Source organism: Callospermophilus lateralis, chromosome 2 (assembly GCF_048772815.1).
Source record: "Callospermophilus lateralis isolate mCalLat2 chromosome 2, mCalLat2.hap1, whole genome shotgun sequence".
In the NCBI taxonomy this organism is placed as follows: domain Eukaryota; kingdom Metazoa; phylum Chordata; class Mammalia; order Rodentia; family Sciuridae; genus Callospermophilus; species Callospermophilus lateralis.
This window is the reverse complement of record NC_135306.1, coordinates 182272719-182294857: the sequence shown is the minus strand read 5'-3', so window position 1 is coordinate 182294857 and position 22139 is coordinate 182272719. Positions and strand designations below refer to the sequence as shown.

Below are 22139 nucleotides of genomic sequence, written 5' to 3'. Positions count from 1 at the left end.
TTCTCATAATATCGGGTTCTGCTTCTTTCTACTCTAGGGTTCTAACAACATTCTTTCTCAGAAGCCTAGTATTTCGCACGGCCATATTATAAAGATGGGCCCACATTAGAGAGTAGATTTTTTTTACAAAAGGAAGCATTTTATAAGCTTAGTGTCTCTGTTATAATTTCACTAGGGGATGCCCAAAGCTAGATCTGAAAGTGACATTCTCGAGGACATATTCCCTGTGTTTCCTTTGTGTGCTTGTAGCTATTCCTGTTCAGGTGATTTTTAGGAGCCTTTAGGGTTTGCCTCTGTGTTCACCACAACATGACTTTTTCAGAAACCTAACAGGACCTTTCCTTCATTATTCTTTTGTCCCGGGTCCTCAGTGTTCAGTATTTAATTCAAAAGGAAGTTCCCACTCAAGGTTGCTTATTAAACCATCCATTACCAGTTGTCCCTGCTGTTGAATGAGATTCTTCTCTTGGTGTTTGGTGATATCCCCCGTGCCATCCATTCCCAAACCACTGTTCTCTCTGGGTGGCTGTTTCTTCTGTTGTACTACTAGAAGTTTCCCAGGCTGTGAGAAGAATGTCAACTGTGAGCCGTTGTGGTCCCATTTCCTCATCAATAGCTCTTATACTTTAAGGGCACAGACTCATGAGGAGAGACAGTAGAAAAGGAAGACAACGAGGAGATACACCACTAATATTCAGAAAGAAATATTAGAAATGAAATGGCCCCATCCTTTAATTCTTCAGCTGAGAAAACTAGGATCCAAAGAAATTTTAAATGGTTCAAAATCATGTGGCTGGATTGGTGCAAAGTTAAGACCAGGCCATAGCCTGTGAATTTCCAGTACTATTCTTATCTTACTGTGGTGAGTGGCCTCACATATCCTGCCTAAGAGAACTGTTCAAAGAATAAACTCTTTGCTGACTTTGGAGGAAGAGTATAACAACTTATGACATAAGTATAGTCGGACAACTCACATGGGTCACACTCAACAAAAATGTACCAGCAATGGCTTTACCCATTGTGAAAGCTGTTACAATGTCTAGGGTGTTACAACACTGACCTATAACATGGTTACAACCCTATGGCAATGTCCCCAAACCACTACCTTCTGACATTAGGCTCATTAATTCCAGGTCTCTTAGGACGTGTTCTGCTTCAGTACAAAATGTTTAGAATAATTTCTAAGATACACTATTAGAGCCCAAAGGGGACTATAGACTTCCTCTCTCTTCCTTTTCCTATTAGAACTCTTCTTTGTTAACCCAGCTCACAATCATTATGTATATATCAAATATATTAGGCTAAGAAATCACATGTGGGCCTGCCTGTTGGACATGTTCAGTACAATGTGCAGGACTTATTGAACAGTGTCCTAAATTTTTCTTTGGTTGTCTGGGATCCCTCAGATGAGTGATTCCCAAAAGCTCCTTTAGCTTCTAAGTCACTGTTTAGTACCTGTCCCCCGCAGGGGTATTCAAGGTTGTGAGAGTGATAGTTGAACCACAGTTTCAAAAATGCTACAAACTGTTATCTAAAAAAAAAAAAAAAAGCTTACTTTATTCCAAATAAGGTAGGCATCTCTCAGAGCTACAAATCTGAAAGAAGAGAACATACTTTTTTACTTTTTCTCTTTTTGTTTTCATCCTATTTTGATAGTCAAGCGGTGAGCCTGGAGATTATTTTAGAAAACCTGAGGTGTTTGTGCATAAGGAGAATGACAGTGAGAGTATCAAAGCGTCCCTCAAGTTCCCCTGGGTTTGGAAACAGAAAAAGAGCAGTTGTAGAATTCAAATGCAGACCATGTATATTACTGACTTTTCTCCAAGAGTTCAAGGGATGCCATTTTATAACAGAGGAAGAGAGCATGAAACAGAAAGTGGGTTTATCATATATCCTCACAGAAAGAAGTATTCCAAAGATCCTTCTGTTTGTCAAACTTTCCTTCCAGATCCTCCACTAAGCACTCAAAGAACGCACTCCTCACCATACATTTCCATAAACCCACACAAATCACCCACATGGGACCTCTGGGAATCTTTAACACAGAATTCTATCTCAGATATAGAATTTATCTCAGATAAACGTTTTAGCCTTTCGTGCAACCTGACAAGTTAGCATTTTTCTTCCAGTTTCTAAAAATTGTGTGCAGATTTGGCCCCTTTTCAGCCTCTGCAGAGATTAGGACTGTTCAGAGACACAGAGTGTGGCCAGTGTCTAAAAATTGTCTTCCCTAGCCCCCGGAATGTCTTTACTCACTCCCGTAACCAGAGCTGCCGACCGCCATCCTTACTTGTGCCTGTTGAATGTGGGGCCTCCTCTTCATCCTGATGCTCATGGTGAATGAGAGGAGGCTGGGATTCCTGGGTCCGGTTTTCTCCATGAACACTGGGGCCATTTCTGTCTACATCTGTTATGGTGAGGTTATACATGCTGTGATTTTTTTTTTTTATCAATCAACTTTTATTGGTTTTCTTCTTCCATTTATGTACATGCTATCTAAAGGTGTTATGTCTGAACACTACTTCGGAGCAACCACTCTCAAAAATTTGAATGATTTCACTAATATGTCCCAAGAAAAAAATGAATGGGCATGAAATTTCTTCAAGGTTACTTGGTATTCCACTATAAACACTTTGTCAGAGATGGTGCCATAAACCATTCAAATGTATTCATTTTATAATAAGGCCCCCTCAAAATACTTTGTGCCCAGATGATATGACTGCTATCTGACTCCTAAATGGAATTGAGCATCCTTATGAAAGTTCACTGAGAATTTGTGATACGACATTAACTAAATTTTCCACTGTGTCCTAAGGGTTGACAATTGCAGCATCATAGACTTTGGAAGGAAAAATATCTTTCTTTAATTACATATAACCCATTACCAGTTATTCTTGTGGTTGTCTCAAGTGGTGCTTCTGGGTTTGAATGGCTTGGCCTCCATTGGTTCCAGTCCTGGTTCTGTTCTGTGTGGTCAGAAACCCGTGGAGTGGTTGAAACTGTGATAATGATGATTGAAGCAATTAGGAAAATGTTATTTCTTGAGCCTTCACAAATTGTACTGCACATTTACTCCTTCTGTAGTCTATACAATGAGGCATCTATACCAGGTTGTATAGATGGTTGCATGGAAACGGAGAGAAAGCGGAGAGAGCCTTCAGCTTGATCCACCATATTGTGAAGCATCTCAATGTCCTTTGCATTCTGTCATAGAATACGTTGGGGTTCAGAACATGAGATCTTCTTGGAGAAAGCAGCCAAAGAAACTGTGGTAGCAGGAAGAACAGCTTGGAATACACCAGCCCTCCACCGAGGATCACCAGAGATGACAGAGCTTTGCCCATCCATGCAGATTTGTAGGTGGCCCTCTGCACTTGAAAGGCCAAAGAATTGGTATCGCTGGCATGTTTGCTACCTCAGATGGAAGAGGCAGGTGTCTGAAAATTATACCACAATGATCACTATTTTGTTAGTTAATTTTACTGGAGAAACAAATACCCTGAGCATCCAGAACTTTCCTGTAGATGGTTCTGAGAAAGAACATCTACCTAGAATAGCAATATGGTTTGGCCACATAACTCTGAATGTTTCTCAGACACCCATGGTAATTCTCATCAAATACAAATATCATGAGCAAGCCATTCATAGCCAATGAAAGAAAAACAAGATGCATTACAGTCAATAGAAAAAGTCCAGAAGTAACCCATCACCATCAGAAAAGTGCGTTAAAAAAAAAGAGGTATATATCCATATAACAGTTCCCTGATATTGTCATACAAAAATATTTGGGTTAGAATAGCATAAACATCCAACAGAAGGATCATGACAAAATTAGAATGTCTTTTATGAAAAGGATATTTGCAAATCCATCTTCTTTCAAAGCTTATTTTTGATACCCAAATAACCCAAAACTATTTCACAAGTTAAGAGAATAATGTCTAGAATCATGAAACACATTCTCAATAGGCATGAAAAATGGTAGCTATCCTTCCCCTCCAAAAGGAAAAGGGTATCCTGTTGAATCACAGGCATAGACACTCAACAAAAAAGTGAATGGAAATTGAAAAATATGCTCTAGAGATGAAGAAATAGTGAAGGAAGTTTTCCCCTGGAGCCTGATCATACAGTTTATTTGCAGGTTGATCTTTTGGGGTCACCATCCAAGGGATTTTGGTTTCTCAAGTATCAAAACCATATTTTTTACAGATGGACCTACCCAAGACTGGGCCACATCCTGAACCCAGGAGACAGTGTACTCATAAAGCTCCAGTGATTTTGGTTACTTGGTTTTCTTTCTGAAGGTATTAAAGAGAGCATAGAGGGGCTGGGGTTGTAGCTCAGTGGTAGAGCGCTTGCTTAGCATGTGTGAGGCCCTGGGTTCGATCCTCAGCACCACATAAAGATAAATAAATTATATAAAAGTATTGTATCCATCTACAACTACAAAAAACAGTTTTAAAAAATTAAAAAAGAAAGAGTATAGACTAAGCTCTGCAGAGATGTCCAGGCTAAAGAATATGTATTTTAAAGCTGTAAAATAAAGAATGGAGTTCATTTTGAGTATTTGTTGTATGGCTGCCATATGCTCAGGTGCTTTCAAAATCTGGGCTATTCTTTTAGATCCCCTTCTCCCTGGGTGCTATTCATTTGGGGATGAAACTCTCAAGTTTCAACAGGACAGACAGAAATTCAGTGACCTGGGAGAGCTCATGTAACACCCCAAGAGCCTTATCTCTAAGGAAAAGCAAAGCTGTGATGGAGTTAATTTCAAGATTCTCATTCTGTCCAGCAAAACCATAGGTCATTACAGGTTCATGTGAGAAACTCAGTCATCTGGCAGAATATTTGACCAAACTTGGTATATTTTAATTTTAAAAGAATATTTTTTTTCAACTCAATTGAAAAAAAAATTTCATGTCTTAGTTCTCAAAAAGTTTTATAATGGTCACAAATTTGTATACTATTAAGCAGTTTCACTATTTGCTTTTAATAACTAGCACTGCCTTGTTTAAGTGAGCTAATATTTACCTTTCTTTTCAACGTCTTTTACTTACATGTTTGTTAAAATTCTGGGTTTGTTCCTTTGACTTCAACCAGGTTTTGATTAAGACAACTCTTGAGTTCTCACTCCCCTGTTTTAAGCCTTTCTAGGCCCTTCTAAAAGCCTTCAATTCAGGGTCATTGGCAATTTTGAATTAATACTCTCTTAATCACTCTTCAAATGCAAGGGCTTTTTTCATCCGTGTGCTCCCAGCACCCAGCAGAGCAGGTATACAATGAGCATTTGTTGTGATGTTTTCACATGTCATTCTCTGACAATCCTCGATAACTCAAAGAGAATCTATAGTAGCCAATCTCACCGATAAACAAAATAGGAAGAACCTAAGGCATTTGGTTCACTTCTCCAAATATGTTTAGGTTGTCATTAAAAAAAAAAAAAAAAAAAAAAGAAATCGCATCTTATTTCTTCCTCCACAATCATATGGGGATATAACTAAGGGATCATCATAAGTCCACCCATTTTTCACATTGACTGTTTTCCAAGAGAAATACTATCAGGTGTCACTTAGGTTAATTAGTAAAACTTGCAAAAGTGGTTCTACTGGAATTGATCATTCTTACTGGTGCTGGAGACAAAGTCTTCATCATCATCAATGCCTGATCCAGAAAAACTGACGTGTTTGTCTCTTTCATCTTCGTTCTCTTCATTTGGCTCCCAGCCTGTTGAGATGGTATTTGAATCCGTACCTGTTATGGTGACTTGCGTTAGTGGTGGAGCTGGATGCCAAGTAACCCATTCCACAGAGGAAGAAAGTCAGGCACAGCAGGTGGAATGGATTTCCCAAGATTTCAAGAGGAAAGGGAGAGGGTTCTTGCAGACTTGCATCTGGATCTAATCTATAGATCTCAAAGCAATTGCTATGATCCTTACATCAGAACCTTCACTTTAAGGAAGAATAAATATGGACACCGCTCCACTAAAGAAGTAAAAACAGAACACAGCAAACTAAAAACATCGAAAAGATAGTCAAAACTCCCCTGTGCTTTCAGATGCAGTTCTTAATAACTCATTAAGAACACATTCTTTAAAAGTTTGAGTTCCAAGAAAAGAGTGGAAAGGTTTCATATATGCCTATTTGCTTTATCAAGACACCTTCAAGAAAACTTTGAAATCATGTCAATCATTTCTAAAATGGTAGAGTGGCATTCATAATTTTCTAATTTATTTTTTTTTAAATCTTTAGCATCAGATTATGGTATCTCTCTAAATGCAAATGGAAGTAATGCTGTAATTCCCAACAGTACTTTGGCAGACAGAGAGGGGAAAAAAAAGTCAATTAACAGAGAAATAATGTCTGGCATTTTATTAGTCAACCAGAAGAGACGATGAAAGTGGATTCCAGTCTAAATTCTTAGAACTTTTCCTTCTTTTCTTTTGGAATTAATCATAGAAAAGGAGATGGAAACTTTCAGCTTCTCAGTGGTTACTGCAGAAGACCTCTTTTTTTTTTATTAAAAAGAGGTTTTCTGCATTCTGAATGAGGCTCAGGCTGTCTTATGAAATGACCATTTGCTTTGCATACCATTAGTGTCCACCCCAATAACGCAACTGATGGAGGTTTTCTATATTTTTTTTATATTTTCTATATTTTCTCATATAAAAATATATTTTTTATATTTTTATATTTTCTCATAAAAAAAGTTACAAGCTTTTTATGACTTCAATAATTTTGGAGTAGGCATAAGCATTCTTTCAAAGTTATAATTTTGTTCTATCCTCAAGACAAACCTGTCCCTGTTCATAGCTCCTCTACTATCCTCCTCTGAGGAGTTAGAAATCCCACAGAGTAGAAAAAAAAGAAAACTGCATATTAGCTCCATGTAATCAAAGATACTGATCTCAGAACTCATAGTCCTTCCAAAATCATCACAAATATTTGTGTGACCAGAATGGACTTTAGACTTGAACATTATCCCATATGGCAATGAAAATCATTAAAGATGGTCAAGAAAATGCATAAGATAACCATAACTCATTACCAGACATTGTTGTCGTAAGAAGATGATTCCTGGACTCTGATGGTTGAAACAACCATGAAAGCCAGTCCTGGGCCTCTTGCTTCTTGGTTGCTGTTTCAGGAGCCGTAGCACTAGTGCTCATCAAAGCTGTGGTAACCATGACTGAACGGATTGTTGAAAAGTGAATTGTGAGTTCCGAAGAGATAGCATTGTGTATGCTTTCACTTATTTTTTTTCCCCTAGTCAAGAGAATCATCTATACTCAATAGATGGAAAGGTGGAAAGAAAGGGGGAAAAGGCCAAGAAATTCCATTTCTTTCAGAGGCCCAGACTAGAATTCATAGAATGTCAGAGATGGAAGGACCTTGAATATAATCTGGCTCAAGCTCTTCATCTTAAAGATGAAAAAATAAAAGTGCCGGAAAAGTTTGCCGACTTGTGTGAAGTCAGAAAGCTAATTAGCAACAGAGACACCTCAGAGCATGAGAGCTCTGAATTCTAAAAGTTTACAATGTGAAATGGGGAGGGAAATTTTGTCTTCTCTGCCATGATGCCAAACTAGGACCAGTGGTAAGAATTTCAGGGAGATGGGTGTTCTTCCAACACCCATGCTACAGCTTCCTTTAGATTTAATGGAATAATCTGAACTATCCAACATTGAACTTCTTCAAGGAGAGCTTTGTTTCCCATGATAAGGAAGATCATTTGGCAGGAAAGTTGTGTAAGTAATTAAATGATTAGAAATGCTGATTGAACCAGACTATTTAAGATCCTCTCCAAATCTGAGCGTTTATGATTCTGCACCCCAGGTCTTTAGAGTCCTAGCCCCTTAATCTTCCATACACTCTATCTTGGCTAACCAATATCATTCTCCAAGAATTTAGGGTATGATATTTCTGCCAGATATAATCCCAGGAATCCAAAACACAGGAAAAGAGAACATGTAAAGTAGAAGATGTCTTTCCACTTTCTCCATGGAGACTCCAAATCCCCTGGGAACCTTGCCCAGAGTCATTTATTTTATATCAACACTATTATTTTACAAAGCAGAACAGTCCATTTTTAATCCCCTTTGAGTTGAAAATAGTATAGCAACACAGGAAAAGAGAGTGACCCACTGATAAAACCAGAAGCAAGAATCTTGACTTGAAAATTTCCAAAGACTGACATTTCTGCCACCATGACGTGCAACAGAAGAATATCGGATAAGAGGCGACAAAAAATTGAGAACAAGTTCAAGCAGAGAGGCTGAAACCATCATTAAAATCCCAAATACAAAAGACAAGTGAGATTTCTTTTTTCAGATTTCAAGAAAGCCCAGAAATGATCCCAAAAGAAACACAGCCAAAGAAGACCTTTTCCTTCACACTATTTTTTTTTTTTTTTTTCTGCAAAGGTCAACACTGTGAACATTTAAAAATGGCCTTTCAGTGTGCTGCAATCTCTCTCCCACCTGACCCCAACATATCCTAATCAGTGCGACATAGAACCATAACATAACATAGCACTGTTGTCATATGTGATTATTTATGGAAGTAAAGAATATAGTTTATTCTGTCTTAAAAGCAAATGTGAAGTATCATCTTTCTATTTTTATTTCTTCCCTTTTGCAGAAAGGATGCCTGCTTATTTTGAAATATGATCATATTCTCCATCAGCAAAAGCTAATAAATGGAGATATGCTTCTAAACCCCCGCCGTTGTTATAGACAAAACCTTTCTCCCTGAAGCTCCCACTTCAAAATACTTTGCAGGAATTTAGAAATCATAGGCAAACCTCCAGGAACCTGTAGGCGACCTAGACTCTGATGTAGAACCACATCATTTTCTACCTTACAGTAAAGGTTTGAAGTATCCAAACAAGTGTCCAGGGCCTGCCCTTTCCAGGTGTAAATCATGGTTCCCTCTTTTACTACTAACTGTGATAACTGGGTCAGCAGGAAATAAAGGTGTGCATCTTCCAATAGACTTTTTTCCTAGAAGATATTTTTCTCAATGAATCGCATAATCAAAGCCTCTGAAGGAAAAATGATTTTGATTCTACATACCTGTTGCCATAAAAAGAACAAATTAGGTATTTAGGGGATCTTGTCATATCCCCAGAGCTATTGGCTTCTGTGACAAGGGAAACAGCAGCAGATCCTGCTCTCACTAGCGATGCCGAGGGACCCTCAGTGGGACACTTGGGCGTGATAATGGATATTCTTTTTCTTATCATTAAAAGACCTGGCATTCAAGACTATCGATGAGCAAAAGACATAGCGATTTACCTGTGGCTGCTGTTGTTGTGAGATCCTGAGTCTTAGGCTGTGAATTACCAAACCAGGACCATATCCAATTACTTCTCTTCTGAGCTGATGCACGGCTGTTTGAGTGCACAGTGGAGGTAACTGGATCGATTATGAAAACATTGTTCAGTGAGATTCTCTCTGTCAGAGTTTACTCTCCATTCTATGTCAAACATTTGTATCTCTTATAGAATGAAGATTAAAGAAGAGATATTGAGGTGTGTTTTTTTTTTTTTTTTTAATCTTTCCGGCCTTCTTTCTAACATCTCCCAACATCTTAGAACAACATCAGAAATGCAAATTTGTATGGGTATAAATCCAGTGCTTCTCAATCTCCCAATTGAACCTCCTAAAATAATGATTAGAGCAAAAATTAAGCCACAGCTTAATACTGCAATGGAAGGAGATTTGTTTTTTTCTTGACTGGGTGACCGGACCATGCAATATGCAGCATGACATAAAGTTGCTTTCATTCATTCACCTTTGGAGTATCTTTGGAGATGCTTGCATACATCATTCGGATCTATCTAGCAACACTCCCAGCTTGTGATAACAACTGGGACTTCAAAGCTCTACCCATACACATCAAACTCAGACCACACTTTATACCTGAGCAAGAATTTCATGAAGGGTGTGTGTTCTAAGTATTGAAATCAGATCAAACTTTCTCAAGTACCACTCGTCACTTTCTGTCACTTTGGATTCAATTCAGTCCATGTTTCCAGACAAGAAGCAAAAAATGTCAAAGTTAAAGATTTTGAACTCTACTCAAATTAGAAAGAGGACAACAGTAGCATTTTGTAATTTAAAAATCTCTCACTTGACTCTCAACTTGGACTTGAGTCCAAAATGTTTCTCCATAAAAACCGAAAGGTAAAAATCATCAGGACAAATACATAAACCAGCTGAGATTATGAAGACATATTTCAAATCATACATTCCTGTGAAAATGTGATACAACTTATGGACTCTTCCTTCAAAAAAGTGACCCTATACATAAACACTCAACATTTTGTGCGTTGTTTCAAGTGGTTCCTGAATACCTTCTCATTATAAACTTTGGCGTTATACATGCCAAATTCCTTTAACAGGAACAACATGGTCCATGCTATAAAGAACATATTAGTTCAGAACAGAAAGCAGAGAGATAGGAGCCAATTCCCCTTATTATGTCCCCAGTAAACCTGAGCATCCCTTAGAAAGCCCATAGACACCCTGTTCTCACCTCAGTAACTTTATGAAAATAGCTTAGTTCCTGCACTTTCACCCTACAATACACCAGGAAAAAAAATAGCAACAAAGGAAATGAATGTACAAGAGCAAGATAGAAATAGGCATTTATTTTCATCTTCCTGAAAGGAGTTGTATGAGAGGGAAAGATGAAAACAGCTACAGCCTCGCCAGCACTTTCCAATTTGCCCCACCCAAGTAGGCCATGCCAAACCAAAAGAAAAAAAAAATTACTTGTTTGACACCCAGAAGACAAGGAAATTGAGACTTCCAAAGCAGGAGTTGGCTTCCTGAATTAATTTTGGTTTCTTGATTCCAGAGAGTTCCAATCACCAATAGGAAGGCACCGATTGACACACCTCCAGGAGGGCTCTTCCAAAAATAACAATTATGATAAACAGCCCAGGGGAAGTCCAGAGCTGTGTAAATGGTTGGTCTTTTTTTTTTTTTTTTTTTAATTGATGGTTGGTCTTGTTAGCTTTCCCTTTGCCACCCACTAAGGACCCTTAAGAAGGAATGAAGCAGTCAAGCCAAAGACAGGCAGCTTCCATGTCCCCAGCCAGCCCTCCTCTTGACCTCTGCCTCCCTGCATGCATTAGGGAGGATCTGGCGATGGCCCAGCTCAGTCCAACCGTGATAAGGCCAGGGAATCTCCTTTCTGGACTCAGAAAATCTGATTCTACTTAGGAGCTCAGCATTGTTAACTCTTCCCAGTATGCCACAGGCTGCATTCAAGTTTCCACCCGGCTTTTGTTTGTTCTGTTTTCTTGTCTTTGTTTTGATATCCTTCTTTGCATGGATTAATCTCTTGGAGCTGCCGTTGGCCTTAGTGAATCCTAGAACACTTCAATAATTCTCCACTTAGCTCTGGACTCACCCACATGGACAAATTAGTTTTTCTCTTCTGTCCTTAACTATTAAAAGAAACAGCTAAGTGCTCTGTAAGGAGGAAAACATAATTATTCTCTTAAGTATGTTTTTCTTTTGCTTAATATCTGAACTAGCATGTTGCATCCATCAAGGAAGGACTAACATCGAGCCCCAGTAACCAAAGCAGTGTCTGGCGCAGACTCCAAATCTTGGTTGAATAAATGAAAATCTCACTCAAACTTATTCTTTTCAATATTACTTTCTAGGGTTTTTACCATTGGATCCCAAGCATTAGAATAGACACTGCACATAGTAGGTCCTCAAAACACATTTGCTGACTGACTAACTTAGAAAAGATGCTAATAAAAATGTGATAATTGCCTTTTCTAAAGCTCAAGAGGGTGGGGGCTCATCTCATCCCCACAAGATGTATTTTGTCAGGATTTTCTTCTTTGGTGGGAAATAGGACTTTAGAACTGTTCTACTTCCTGCTGACACCCCTAATTATTGTATTTGCCAGTGTCTAACAGAACTGTGCACCTTAACAACAAAGTGATGTTAAAAAGGCCGGCAACCAGCCTGGTGCCGGGCAAGTGCCTGTGATCCCAGCTACTCCAGAAGCTGGAGCAGGAGGATCGCAAGTTCAAGGCCAGCCTCAGCAACTTAACAAGATCCTGTCTCAAAAGAAAAAAAAAAAAAAATTAAAAGAGGTGGGGGTGTAGCTTGGTTGGTGTAGTGTCCGTGGGTTCAATCTCCAGTGCTAAAAAAATATTAAAATAAAGGCAAGGCACCCGGGAAGCAGCAGGCAGCCCATGGCACTATGGTTTCCAGATGTCTGTCCTGAGAAGTGTTGCCCATGGAACCACAAACAAAACGGGGGTGCCATCTTTAGAGAGCCCAGGCCCAGGAACGCATGGGCAGTTTGAATAGATGCACTTTTTGAGATGCTTCAAAGAATCTGCCGGGAATTACCAGAACCCCAAACCTACTTGCATCACTCTCTCAGCAAGTTTCTAACATAAATTTAAAATGCCATTGAGCAAATAACCTTCAATTAAACCAGAGCCATGTGGAAACTTCCCTGGCCTCGGGGTGATAAGGGATAGAAAGGACCTCATCTCGAATATTGACCAACAAGTATATTTCTGCCACACTGTCTGGAGGCTGGAGTGTCACCCCTCAAGAGCTGAAGCCAGGAAAAGAGAAATCGGCACCATATTAAGAAATCTACCCAGGACCCAGTTGCACTACTTCAATATGAATAATCCCCACAGGAGCAGAGCCCATCTGGAAACCTGTTGAAAACAAACCACGGGGGATAGAGGAAGGTGACAAAGGAGAGGGAGGACGTGCAATAGAACTGCAGCCAGTGGCATGAGACCAGAGCCACCAAATGCAGCATTTGCATCTGTCCTCTCTTACAGTCTTAAGGAATGAACGACCCACACACCAGCTAAGCATTAAGGACCTTCCCCGCAGGCTGGCATCTAAACTCTGAAGCTGATATAATTTGATCATAAAACTCTTCCTTAGACCCAAAGGAAAGGAATTGTTTAGTAAATCACGATTGATGATTATGAATTAATGAATGACTGTAAATCCAATTACAATATATAAAAATACACATTTAGGTAGAAAAAGGAGCCTATGGAATGGTAATCGTATTGGGCACTCCCACCTTTATGGAAACAATTGTATCTACAGTGAGTAAGAAGAATAAAGAAGCAAAACCAAAAATTGTTTCTGTATCAGGTTTGAACCCTAACTATATCCCCAGGGATCAGAGTATCAGGATGGGTGGTGGGGGGGGTGTCTTCTAAAACACTTCCCGTGGCACTTCTTACTCCAAGGTAAGAAACACATAGTTGTAGACAGACAGACAATTGCAGGCTGTGGTGGTCGAGGCATATAGAGCTGGGACCAGCACGGTCACCCACCGCCCCGATGACGTCACCACTGCCTCCATGCCTGAGACAAAAGAAAATCAAAACTCAAGGGAATGTGGCTCAGGAGATCCCAGGCGTGTGGCCAAGGAATTGCTACTGGGAAGCAGAAGGGCTCCTTCTCCTTACTGGTGGTGGGGTTGTTCTCAGAGACCCCGGCGTCCTCTTGGTCTGTGGACGGCTGTGAAGTGGGCAGGTGGGTGTGGAAGATGGTGTAACCCCCTGAAGTGCTCCTTTCGCTGGAGGAGCCGCTGCTCATGTCCTCGTCGATAGGTTGGCTCGGGTTGATGTCTTCCTCGTGCGTCCTGTATTCGCCTTTCTTGCTGTAGCGGGTCCCGTCGCGGTTGACAATGGCTTGGGAGAGAGAAGGGCACTTTGAGAACTTCACAGCTGATATTTTTTGAGTCTTGAAGAAAGACTGCATTGTCATATAGCACAGTGGCTTTGAAACTCTTCTTTAGTAGGAAGGATACCTTTCTATCTAGTGAGGACACATGGGGGGTGGCACCCAGAAAGTACATTCTTCTCTGCTCTCCCTGCACCCCATCCCACACAGCCTGGAAATGAGCAGGAGAAAGAAGAGGTTCTGGGGAACCCTCATATTTGAATCCCAGCTTCATGTAGCTCTGGATGAGGCACAATTGTGAGCTTAAGTCCTCATTTCGAAAGCAAGCGCCATGTCACCTTCTGGATAGAATTATCACGAGCCTTATGACATTGTGAGTAAAGCATTCAGCACAGTATTCAAAATAAATGAATGCTCTATAAATGATAATTCCCTACCTGGTTCCTGACTCTGCCTTCTGAAGGATGTGTAAAGTGTGTTGTTATTAACTCCATCCATTTCCAGAAAAGATTTGAAATAGCAGACCAGTAACCTCCACAAGGAAGGCATGGTTGCAAACCCATGAAGGAACAGATTTTCTTTCTAAAGGGCAAATTTTGTCAGTTGAAGCAAACCTCCACTCTAAGCTAGGAAATCAGTGTGTCTAAATATTGACAGAGGCTCTGCCATCCTCTGTGAAATTTGACCTTGATGTTAACAAACACGGATGTACATAAAGATCTAAATCTTTGGTTTAAACAAGTAAATGGCTAGAATGGACTAGAGGGGGGAAAAGTTCAGATGAATTTATTCATTGCTCTTGCTTAAAATATTTGCTGCCTTCAAGTCTGGGCCACTCACTACACGCATGTGCATTTAGCAGAAATTATTTTCTGCTGAATTGCATCAGTGTGATTGAAGTTTCCTTTTGTCCACTATCTAGCTTGCTCAAGTGGAACTATGAAAAAAAAAAAAAAAAAAAACAAAACAAAACCACAAATGAAAAAAAAAAAATTCCCAAATCTCAGTCTCCTTGATAATATCTGTAGATGATCTGAGGAAATACGGAGACCATCTAAGGGCATTTTTTGTTACTGTAACAAGATACTTCAGAACAGGTAATTTGTAAAGAATAGAAGATTATTTCGCTCACATTTCTAGAGGCTAGGAAGTCCATGTTCATGAATATGAACATGGTTCACAGTATCTTGTGAGGGGCTTTTTCTTGTATCCTAATATGGCAGAGGGTATTACCCAGTAATGATTCAGAGCAAGTCTCTTCCTGTTCTTATAAAACTATTGAGGCCTCACCTTCATGGGGGCCCCCTTCTCTTGACCCCCTCCATCTAATCCTAATTATTTCTCAAAGACTCTATCTCCAAAAACCATTAACATACAAATTTGGGGGTTGTTTCCCCCATGTGAACTTTTGAGGGGACATATTCAAATATACCACTGATCAAACGTGTACAAATCTGGGCTTTGAAAGGGATCTGTGGGAATCAAAGCATTTATTGAGCATTTACCATGGACCAGGCACACAATAAATGTATTTCTTAAGTTTTATGACAATTTTTACATGTCATTCGATTATACATAAGAGAAAATTGAGGCTCAGGAAAAGTAAGGCATTCCTCTATTGTCAGCCAGGTGGTTAAGGAAGTAAGATGTCAAACTGACCCAACTGATCTAACACATCTCACATTGTACTATTGCTGTGTGAGGTCACCCTTCCTGCAGCAAGGCACAGGCCAAGGACAGATTCTTTACATAAAGGGGAGACTGAATTTGTATGGTCCAGGAAGATGCCCATCACCCACCACTACTACCACCAAGCCCAAGCACCGTGGCTCTGAGCAAGCAGAAAGCAGATTTCCTCAACACTGTGCTACTTACCAAAGAAATGAATCCCAGGTACAGTATGATCAATAATAGGTTGAGATATTAATAGGTTGAGATATTAAAAAGTTCTGGTTAAGATTTTTTTTTTGCTTTTAAAAGTCCTATATACATACTTCTGCAGATAATCAAGATGATTGGGAGTGGGCATGGTATAAATAATGCCATAACACATATCAGGAAGTTTTAACCTTTTATAATTATCTTTCAAAACTTGAGTGATAGCAAACATAAAATTTCCATTTGAAGCCCGAATGCCCTTGTCCCTAACACTTCTTAATCCTTCTTTATAAGAGAAGGATTTGGGTGTCAGCAGCAGGAACTTTAAAATATTATTTAATGTTAGTGATGTTTAAATTTATTTTTAAGGTTATCTTCTATTTATGACAAGTGGTGTGGGTTTTCCATTTGCTATCTAGCTTTTATTCTTTTTCAATAAGTAAATTTATTTTTAAATAAATAAATACAAATATATTTTAAGTAGAAGAGAATAGGTGAAATAAATAAAAAAAAATACCAGATAAAGTGAGAGTGCTGTGTAGTATTTAGAGATATGCGTCCAGAATGTGAAAGTGGTTTCCAAATGACTGAAGATTGAGGAACACTGCTTCAGGATAAACCAAAAGGGGAAGGAACCCTGAATCAGAGCCAACCTTCCCCAGCCCTAGGGAAATGACTAATATTCTATTCAAATATAAACCATAGAGAACACACCGGATGCCCTTCCCAAGAAAGAGAAAACTCAAGATGAGGAGAGAGACTTACTTATGGTAACTATGCCATCAAAGGAATTGGGCAGGTCTGTGACTGATGTACAATCTTCTTCGTCGAGTGGAGCTGGGAGGTGGGGGGAAAAAAAAAGCATGAAAATTCTAAAAAGTCACTAGCAAAATTGACTCCATTTCTATAAGTTAGTAAGGATGGGATTTTATTAAATTTATCCCAAGTGATTTTCTTTTCATGAAACTTGGTATTTTGCTAGAAAGTTCTCTGCCCTTTGTGGTGCACTTTCCATTTTTGTTTAACTTCATAAGGTCCTGGATACTTATTCCTCTCTCCAACAATTTCATTTATTAAAAAATCTGTGTTTTCTGTATCAGCCACTATGGAAGGCTGAGGGTTTAATTGTGAACAAGATAGATATGGGTCCTTCTCTAGTGATATATATACTAAAGAAGATTTTTAAATTTCTTCTACTGTAAAAGTAATGTAGGATCCTGTAAAAAAAAATTTTAAAAAACAAAGAAACATATAAAGTATCGTGAGAAAATTATTTGTAATCCCAGGCACCAATAGAAATGATGGAAAAACATGGCAGACACACGGTTAGTATGAACACCACGTTGATCTGCAGATTAAAATAGTCAATAAGGAAAATGCCTGATCAAAATATCTTAAAACCAATTAATTTATAGTCTTGGTATTCATTGTTATTAATATACTAATTACTTTATTAATTAAGTACTTTATTACTTCATTAATTTAACTGTTCTTCCTAAGTACCTAATCGGTATAGACTGTGTCTCAGCTGAGGTCGGCCATCTTGGACATAGACAGCCAGAACAACTCTTATGAATATTGTCTTGGCATATCTCATCATGGGCAACCCTGGATTCTTTTTCTTTTGTTCTCCATTTATCTTCTCCTTTCCCAACCCTTCTTTAAGATTTCTGGGCTGTCTGATCATCCACAGATGTTGCTGGGAAACCCCCTGAACAGCACTGTCTGAAACCTTTGGAAAACAGGCATTGAAATTCTGCCTGCATGCCTTCCCTGGAGTCCTATAAGCAGGCTGCAGAGAGCCTAACCCACCATCCCACTCAGGCATGCCATACCTTGTATTGGGCCCTAAAAATTCAGAGAGCTTTGAACTGGTTTTGCTGTTAAAGGAAGCTTGGATTTACTTGTGCATTACAGTTTTCGTAATGTGTGTGTGTATGTGTGTGTGTGTGTGTGTGTGTGCGCGCGCGTGTGCGTGTGTTTGAGCATACATGTATTTGCTTAAATGTAATATGGCAGTATATCTGTATGGTTGGTTTCTTCTGGAGTTGCTTCTTGACAAACAAGAAGTAAAAGGGAGAGAGGGAGGGATGCATGCATGCATGCATGCATTTGTGCATGGAGGAATGGAGGTAGACAGACTGCTGTCACAAGGAGAGCTGCTATCACAAGCATTGTAAGTATCTTGCCATAAGTTGTTGGATACTCAGCATTAGGCAAAACAAGAGTTGGACTATACAGGAGTTGTTTGCTTCCCAGTACCTCCCACATCTTTTTCCCACCAGAAAAGGGAATATCTTTTACCTGACCATATCTTTGGTCTCATCGTGAAAATAACTAGCAAATTCTTCAAAGGGAAAGGTCACCTCCTTGGTAGGGTCATTCCTTACCAACTAATCTAAACCAGCCTTTCATCACTCCCACACACCCCAACGTGTATCATCTTGCTTTAATTTATTCTTCTTGTTCACCATTGTCTAAAATTATCTCTCTCATTTTACCTGATGGCAGTCCATGGTAGATCTTACCATGACCCCTATCTCCTGCTACCACTGCCCATAGGAATTTATAAGCTCCAAAAGATGACTAGTAAGTGTGTGTGTGTGGGGGGGGCATCGCTGCAGATGGAACCCAGGGTCTCGTACATGTTAGGTAAGTACTTTACCACTGAGCCACACTCCCATCCTGAGGAGTAATCTTATCTGTCTTGGCCAAAATAGTTATGTGTGATGGGAACAGAAAAGCACTTAATAAATTTTTGATCAATTAATAAAAAAGGCAAAAAACACCAATATAATTTCCCAAAGGTCCATTCTCCCAGGAAGCATACCAAAGATGGTAACTCCCCCAAATGGTTTGCAAATATGAGCAGGTCAAGAAGCATGTAGATATACTCTGAATGGCATGCCATAAGAAATGTTAAAGGAAATTACAGGTACAGGTGTTCAATATTTATTTGTCAGTATTTGCTTGACACTTCTATGCCAAGTCATTTAAAAAAATATGGAGATAAAAGAACAAACGAACACATTTCTGTCCCTTTTCCTGATCAATTCACAAGGTTATAGGAGAAGATAGTACTATTTCTTTAGCTCTTTACAATATTAAAAAAAATCCTCCAAAATTTTCTTATTTGAAAATACAATCATGTAGCCAACTTGGGCGATTTGTGGGGCTTCCATCCCGTTTATCTTGGAGATGCTGCTAGAGAATGGTCCCATCTTTGGGATGATTTTGGTATTTGTATGCTGCAGGTGCCCAGAAATGGGTTTTGGATTATGGATGTTTTATGCCAGGGATGCAGCATCCTCCCCTCAATTCAGACACAATGGCAGATGAGAAGAGCACACTGAGAATCTCCAAGAGATACATTGAAATGGGATGGGGCATGTCAAGAACACTAACCATTCTGTGAATGGTGACAGCGTGTGCTCACATAGACCCCCTTCATGCTCCATTTCACCTAAACTTTGATAAAGAACATCAACTCTAGCAAGTATACTGCGATGGATGGTGACCCAAATGTCCAATTAATATATTCATGCTCCCATGTCAGATCATGGGACCTCATTAGACAGCTTTTCATTCTGGTTAATGAGCTCTGCTCGGCTGGGAGAGTTAGCCGCTGAGGTGTCCCTGAACCCAGGGATTTGTTAGACACTAAGGTGGGCTTCCCGGTGGGCTGTGTTTTCAGAAACTTGAGCTCCATTGCATAAAAAGGGCCAAGAGAAACATGACAGAAATACAGCCTCTGGTTCTTCCTATCCCCACTCTCTCAAGCAGTACTGAGTACAGAGAGCTGATCAATAAATATTCTCTTTAAACTTAAAACTTAGAAGCCTATCAACACTGAGTCAGTTGGGCTGTGGATGTAGCTCAGTGGTTGAGTGTTTCCTTGGCATGAGCCAAGCCCTGGATTCAATCCCCAATACTGCAAAAAGCAAAACCACATTGAGTTAATTAGGAAAATAGAGAAAAAGAAAACCATTACTTCTAATTTTGCTCCTTTAATAGAGTCATTTGGGTATGAAATACATCTCTAGTATAAAGTTTTTTAAGTGAATTAACATCCCCCTCTCTAAGGAGAGAAAAGTTAATCAATGCTATTGACCCTGGCTTTGGGAATGAACCCAACATCATGGGCAAAATTAAAGGCAAGGAGAAAAGCCTCATCCATCTCTGCCTACAGAGCTTTGATTCCAGACCCAGAAAACAGCATGAGCTTTTGCCTTTTTGAATGAAGAGTCTCAATACCTTAACCAAGGCGATATGGACTTGTAAAACAGGCAAGAGAAAATGAGAACACAACTACATACTTCACTAAATATATTTCCTGGTCACAGCAAGGAGAAGCAGCAAGCAGTGCCCAGAGGCTTGGAGTCTGCAGGCCCATGCCAGCCCTTGCACCTGACCAGTCCCTTTATCTCACTTCTCATGCCAAGATGGATCAAGCAGTCCCCACGTTGGCTGGGCATGGAGCTCCTGTTTATCCCCATGTGGTTGCGTTCATTAGGATAGCCTTAGACATTCCAGGCATGGGCCACATACTGTCTAGCCTCCATTGGACTTTCCCCCTTTTGATCAAATTCTTTTTGGGTCCCCTATCCATGCAACAGAGAGGAGTCAATGTTCTACAGCTTTCTTCTCATCGTTTTGAGTGTCTCTCCATCGTTGTAGTAACCTACATTGTAGTTGTAGTAACCTACATTGTAGTTGTAGTAACCTATATTGGCAGAATTCACCAACTTCACATACTCTGTTTTTACTACCAACTCTGTATTTTTTCCTTTCCCCTAAATTCTAGATTTCCTCTCTGAATTCTCATGCAGATCCTTCAAGGTCCTGCAATAATGGGTGGGTGGCACAGCCTGATTCCAGCCCCTGATGCAACTCCACAATGACTGCAATGTCCCTTAAAATTTCATGCAGATTTTATATTCTACTGCCGTAGATGATATCTATTTTTTTTCATATAGTTAATGTTTTAAGTCACTTTAGAGCTAATTTAGCATCCCCTTCTCACCTTTAAGGAAAACTGACACTTCATGAAGATGTGTCATGTTTACCTCGAAGCTTCACCTTTTCCTTTAATGCAGCTTCAAACCTTCAGGTGGAACAGAAGGCTCAGTTTGAGAAGTCAGACTTCTGATTGTTGGCATTGAAATATTTGACATTTATGGAAATGATCCTTCTCAAAAGAACCTGAAGACTCATAGTACATAGAATTGTTTGATTTTTCTGGGGCTTGAATTAGATGTGTGAGCATGAATTTCTGGGCTAGGGGTTGGAAGAGTTGCATAGGTGGGGAGCCATCCAGCACCTACACCTTCATTTAACTTTCTTATTCTCTAGTTGTGTAGTTGTGTCAACTGTTGGTAAGTGACATTCAAGAAGGTGGATGGTCAATCATGCACTCTCTTAGCTTCCTCTCAATCCCACATATAATAAATATTCTCAGCGAAACCATTTGGCTTGTACCCCACTATTAGATCAATGACTTTCCCTTTATACTGAATGAATCACCCTTCGTGAGCTGGTCCCTGCCGACCCCTCTGACTGTATTCCCTGGCATTCACCCTTCTGATCACTGGACTTTAGCCACCTTGGCCTCCTCAATGTCCTTGGAACAGGACAGGATGCTCCTGCATACCTGGCTTTGCACTGGCTGCCCCTTCTGCTAATGGCTTCATGCATCACTTTGATCAGGGCTCCTAAATGCACCTACTCGGTTAAAAAAAACAAAACAAAACATTCCTATCACTTTTTAACCTTTTCTTTTACTTTGCTTTCTTTTTGAGCACTTACAGCATTCTGCGTTCATAGTAAGTATGTAATATTTATGTGTTCATTATTTGCCTCCCCAACTTAACACCTTCTCTCTGCTGTAGAGATACTCAGTGAGCGCCTGCTATATGATAGAAGCTACATAAATCCCCATAGATGGTGACACTGAACTGCTGTCATCCAACCATGCTGCCACAGGCCACACAGAGACGGTGCACGTAGAACCAACCTGAAGCGTTGAAGCAATACGTGTCGTAGTGGGAGGTGTTGGAGGTAAGGATGTACACTCCTGTGTTGTTTGCTGCACATATGGCATTGGGATGGATCCTGGGAATCACCACGTGGCCTTGTATGAACCCGTACCTGCCACGGAAAAGCAAGAGGTTACTGACCTGCATGGCTGCCGTGGGAATTTCATAATATCCCATCAAATGACATTTAATGCAGTGTAGCATTTCTTTGAATTCAACCCTAGGGATGTTAGAGGTTTCAACAACTGAGTTATGTGAAATCCCATAATAACATCACAGGAGAGTAAAAGAGATCAACCAGACTAACAGAAACAAAGTTATCTTATTTACAGATCCATGAACAGCCTTTACTTTTTCTGTTTTCTTTCTTTTTCTTTTCTTTTTTTTTTTTTTTTTGGTACCAGGGATTGAACCCAGGGATGCTTTACCACTGAGCCACATCCCCAGCCCTTCTATAAATTTTATTTAAAGACAGGGTCTCCCTGAGTTGCTTAGGGCCTCGCTAAGTTGCTGACACTGGCTTTGAACTC

The 22139-nt window shown here is 39.7% G+C and overlaps 1 protein-coding gene across 18 annotated transcripts in view; it reads right to left on the bottom strand.

Moving 5' to 3' along the window:
- The window catches only part of Cd44 (CD44 molecule (IN blood group)), an 84042-nt gene that overhangs the window by 25033 nt on the left and 36870 nt on the right, over positions 1-22139 (bottom strand). For 5 of the 18 annotated variants that reach the window (XM_076847048.2, XM_076847059.2, XM_076847057.2 and 2 more), the window contains exons 3-9: positions 21588-21721; positions 16340-16411; positions 13480-13704; positions 5623-5748; positions 2886-2999; positions 2291-2407; positions 434-562 (exon numbers count right to left, since the gene is read on the bottom strand). In XM_076847048.2, coding sequence (XP_076703163.2) covers positions 434-562; positions 2291-2407; positions 2886-2999; positions 5623-5748; positions 13480-13704; positions 16340-16411; positions 21588-21721 — 917 coding nt within the window. Of the gene's footprint in view, positions 1-433; positions 563-2290; positions 2408-2885; positions 3000-5622; positions 5749-7041; positions 7168-9289; positions 9410-13479; positions 13705-16339; positions 16412-21587; positions 21722-22139 lie in introns of all 18 variants that reach the window. The other 13 variants (XM_076847060.2, XM_077108872.1, XM_076847061.2 and 10 more) reach the window with 9 other exon arrangements.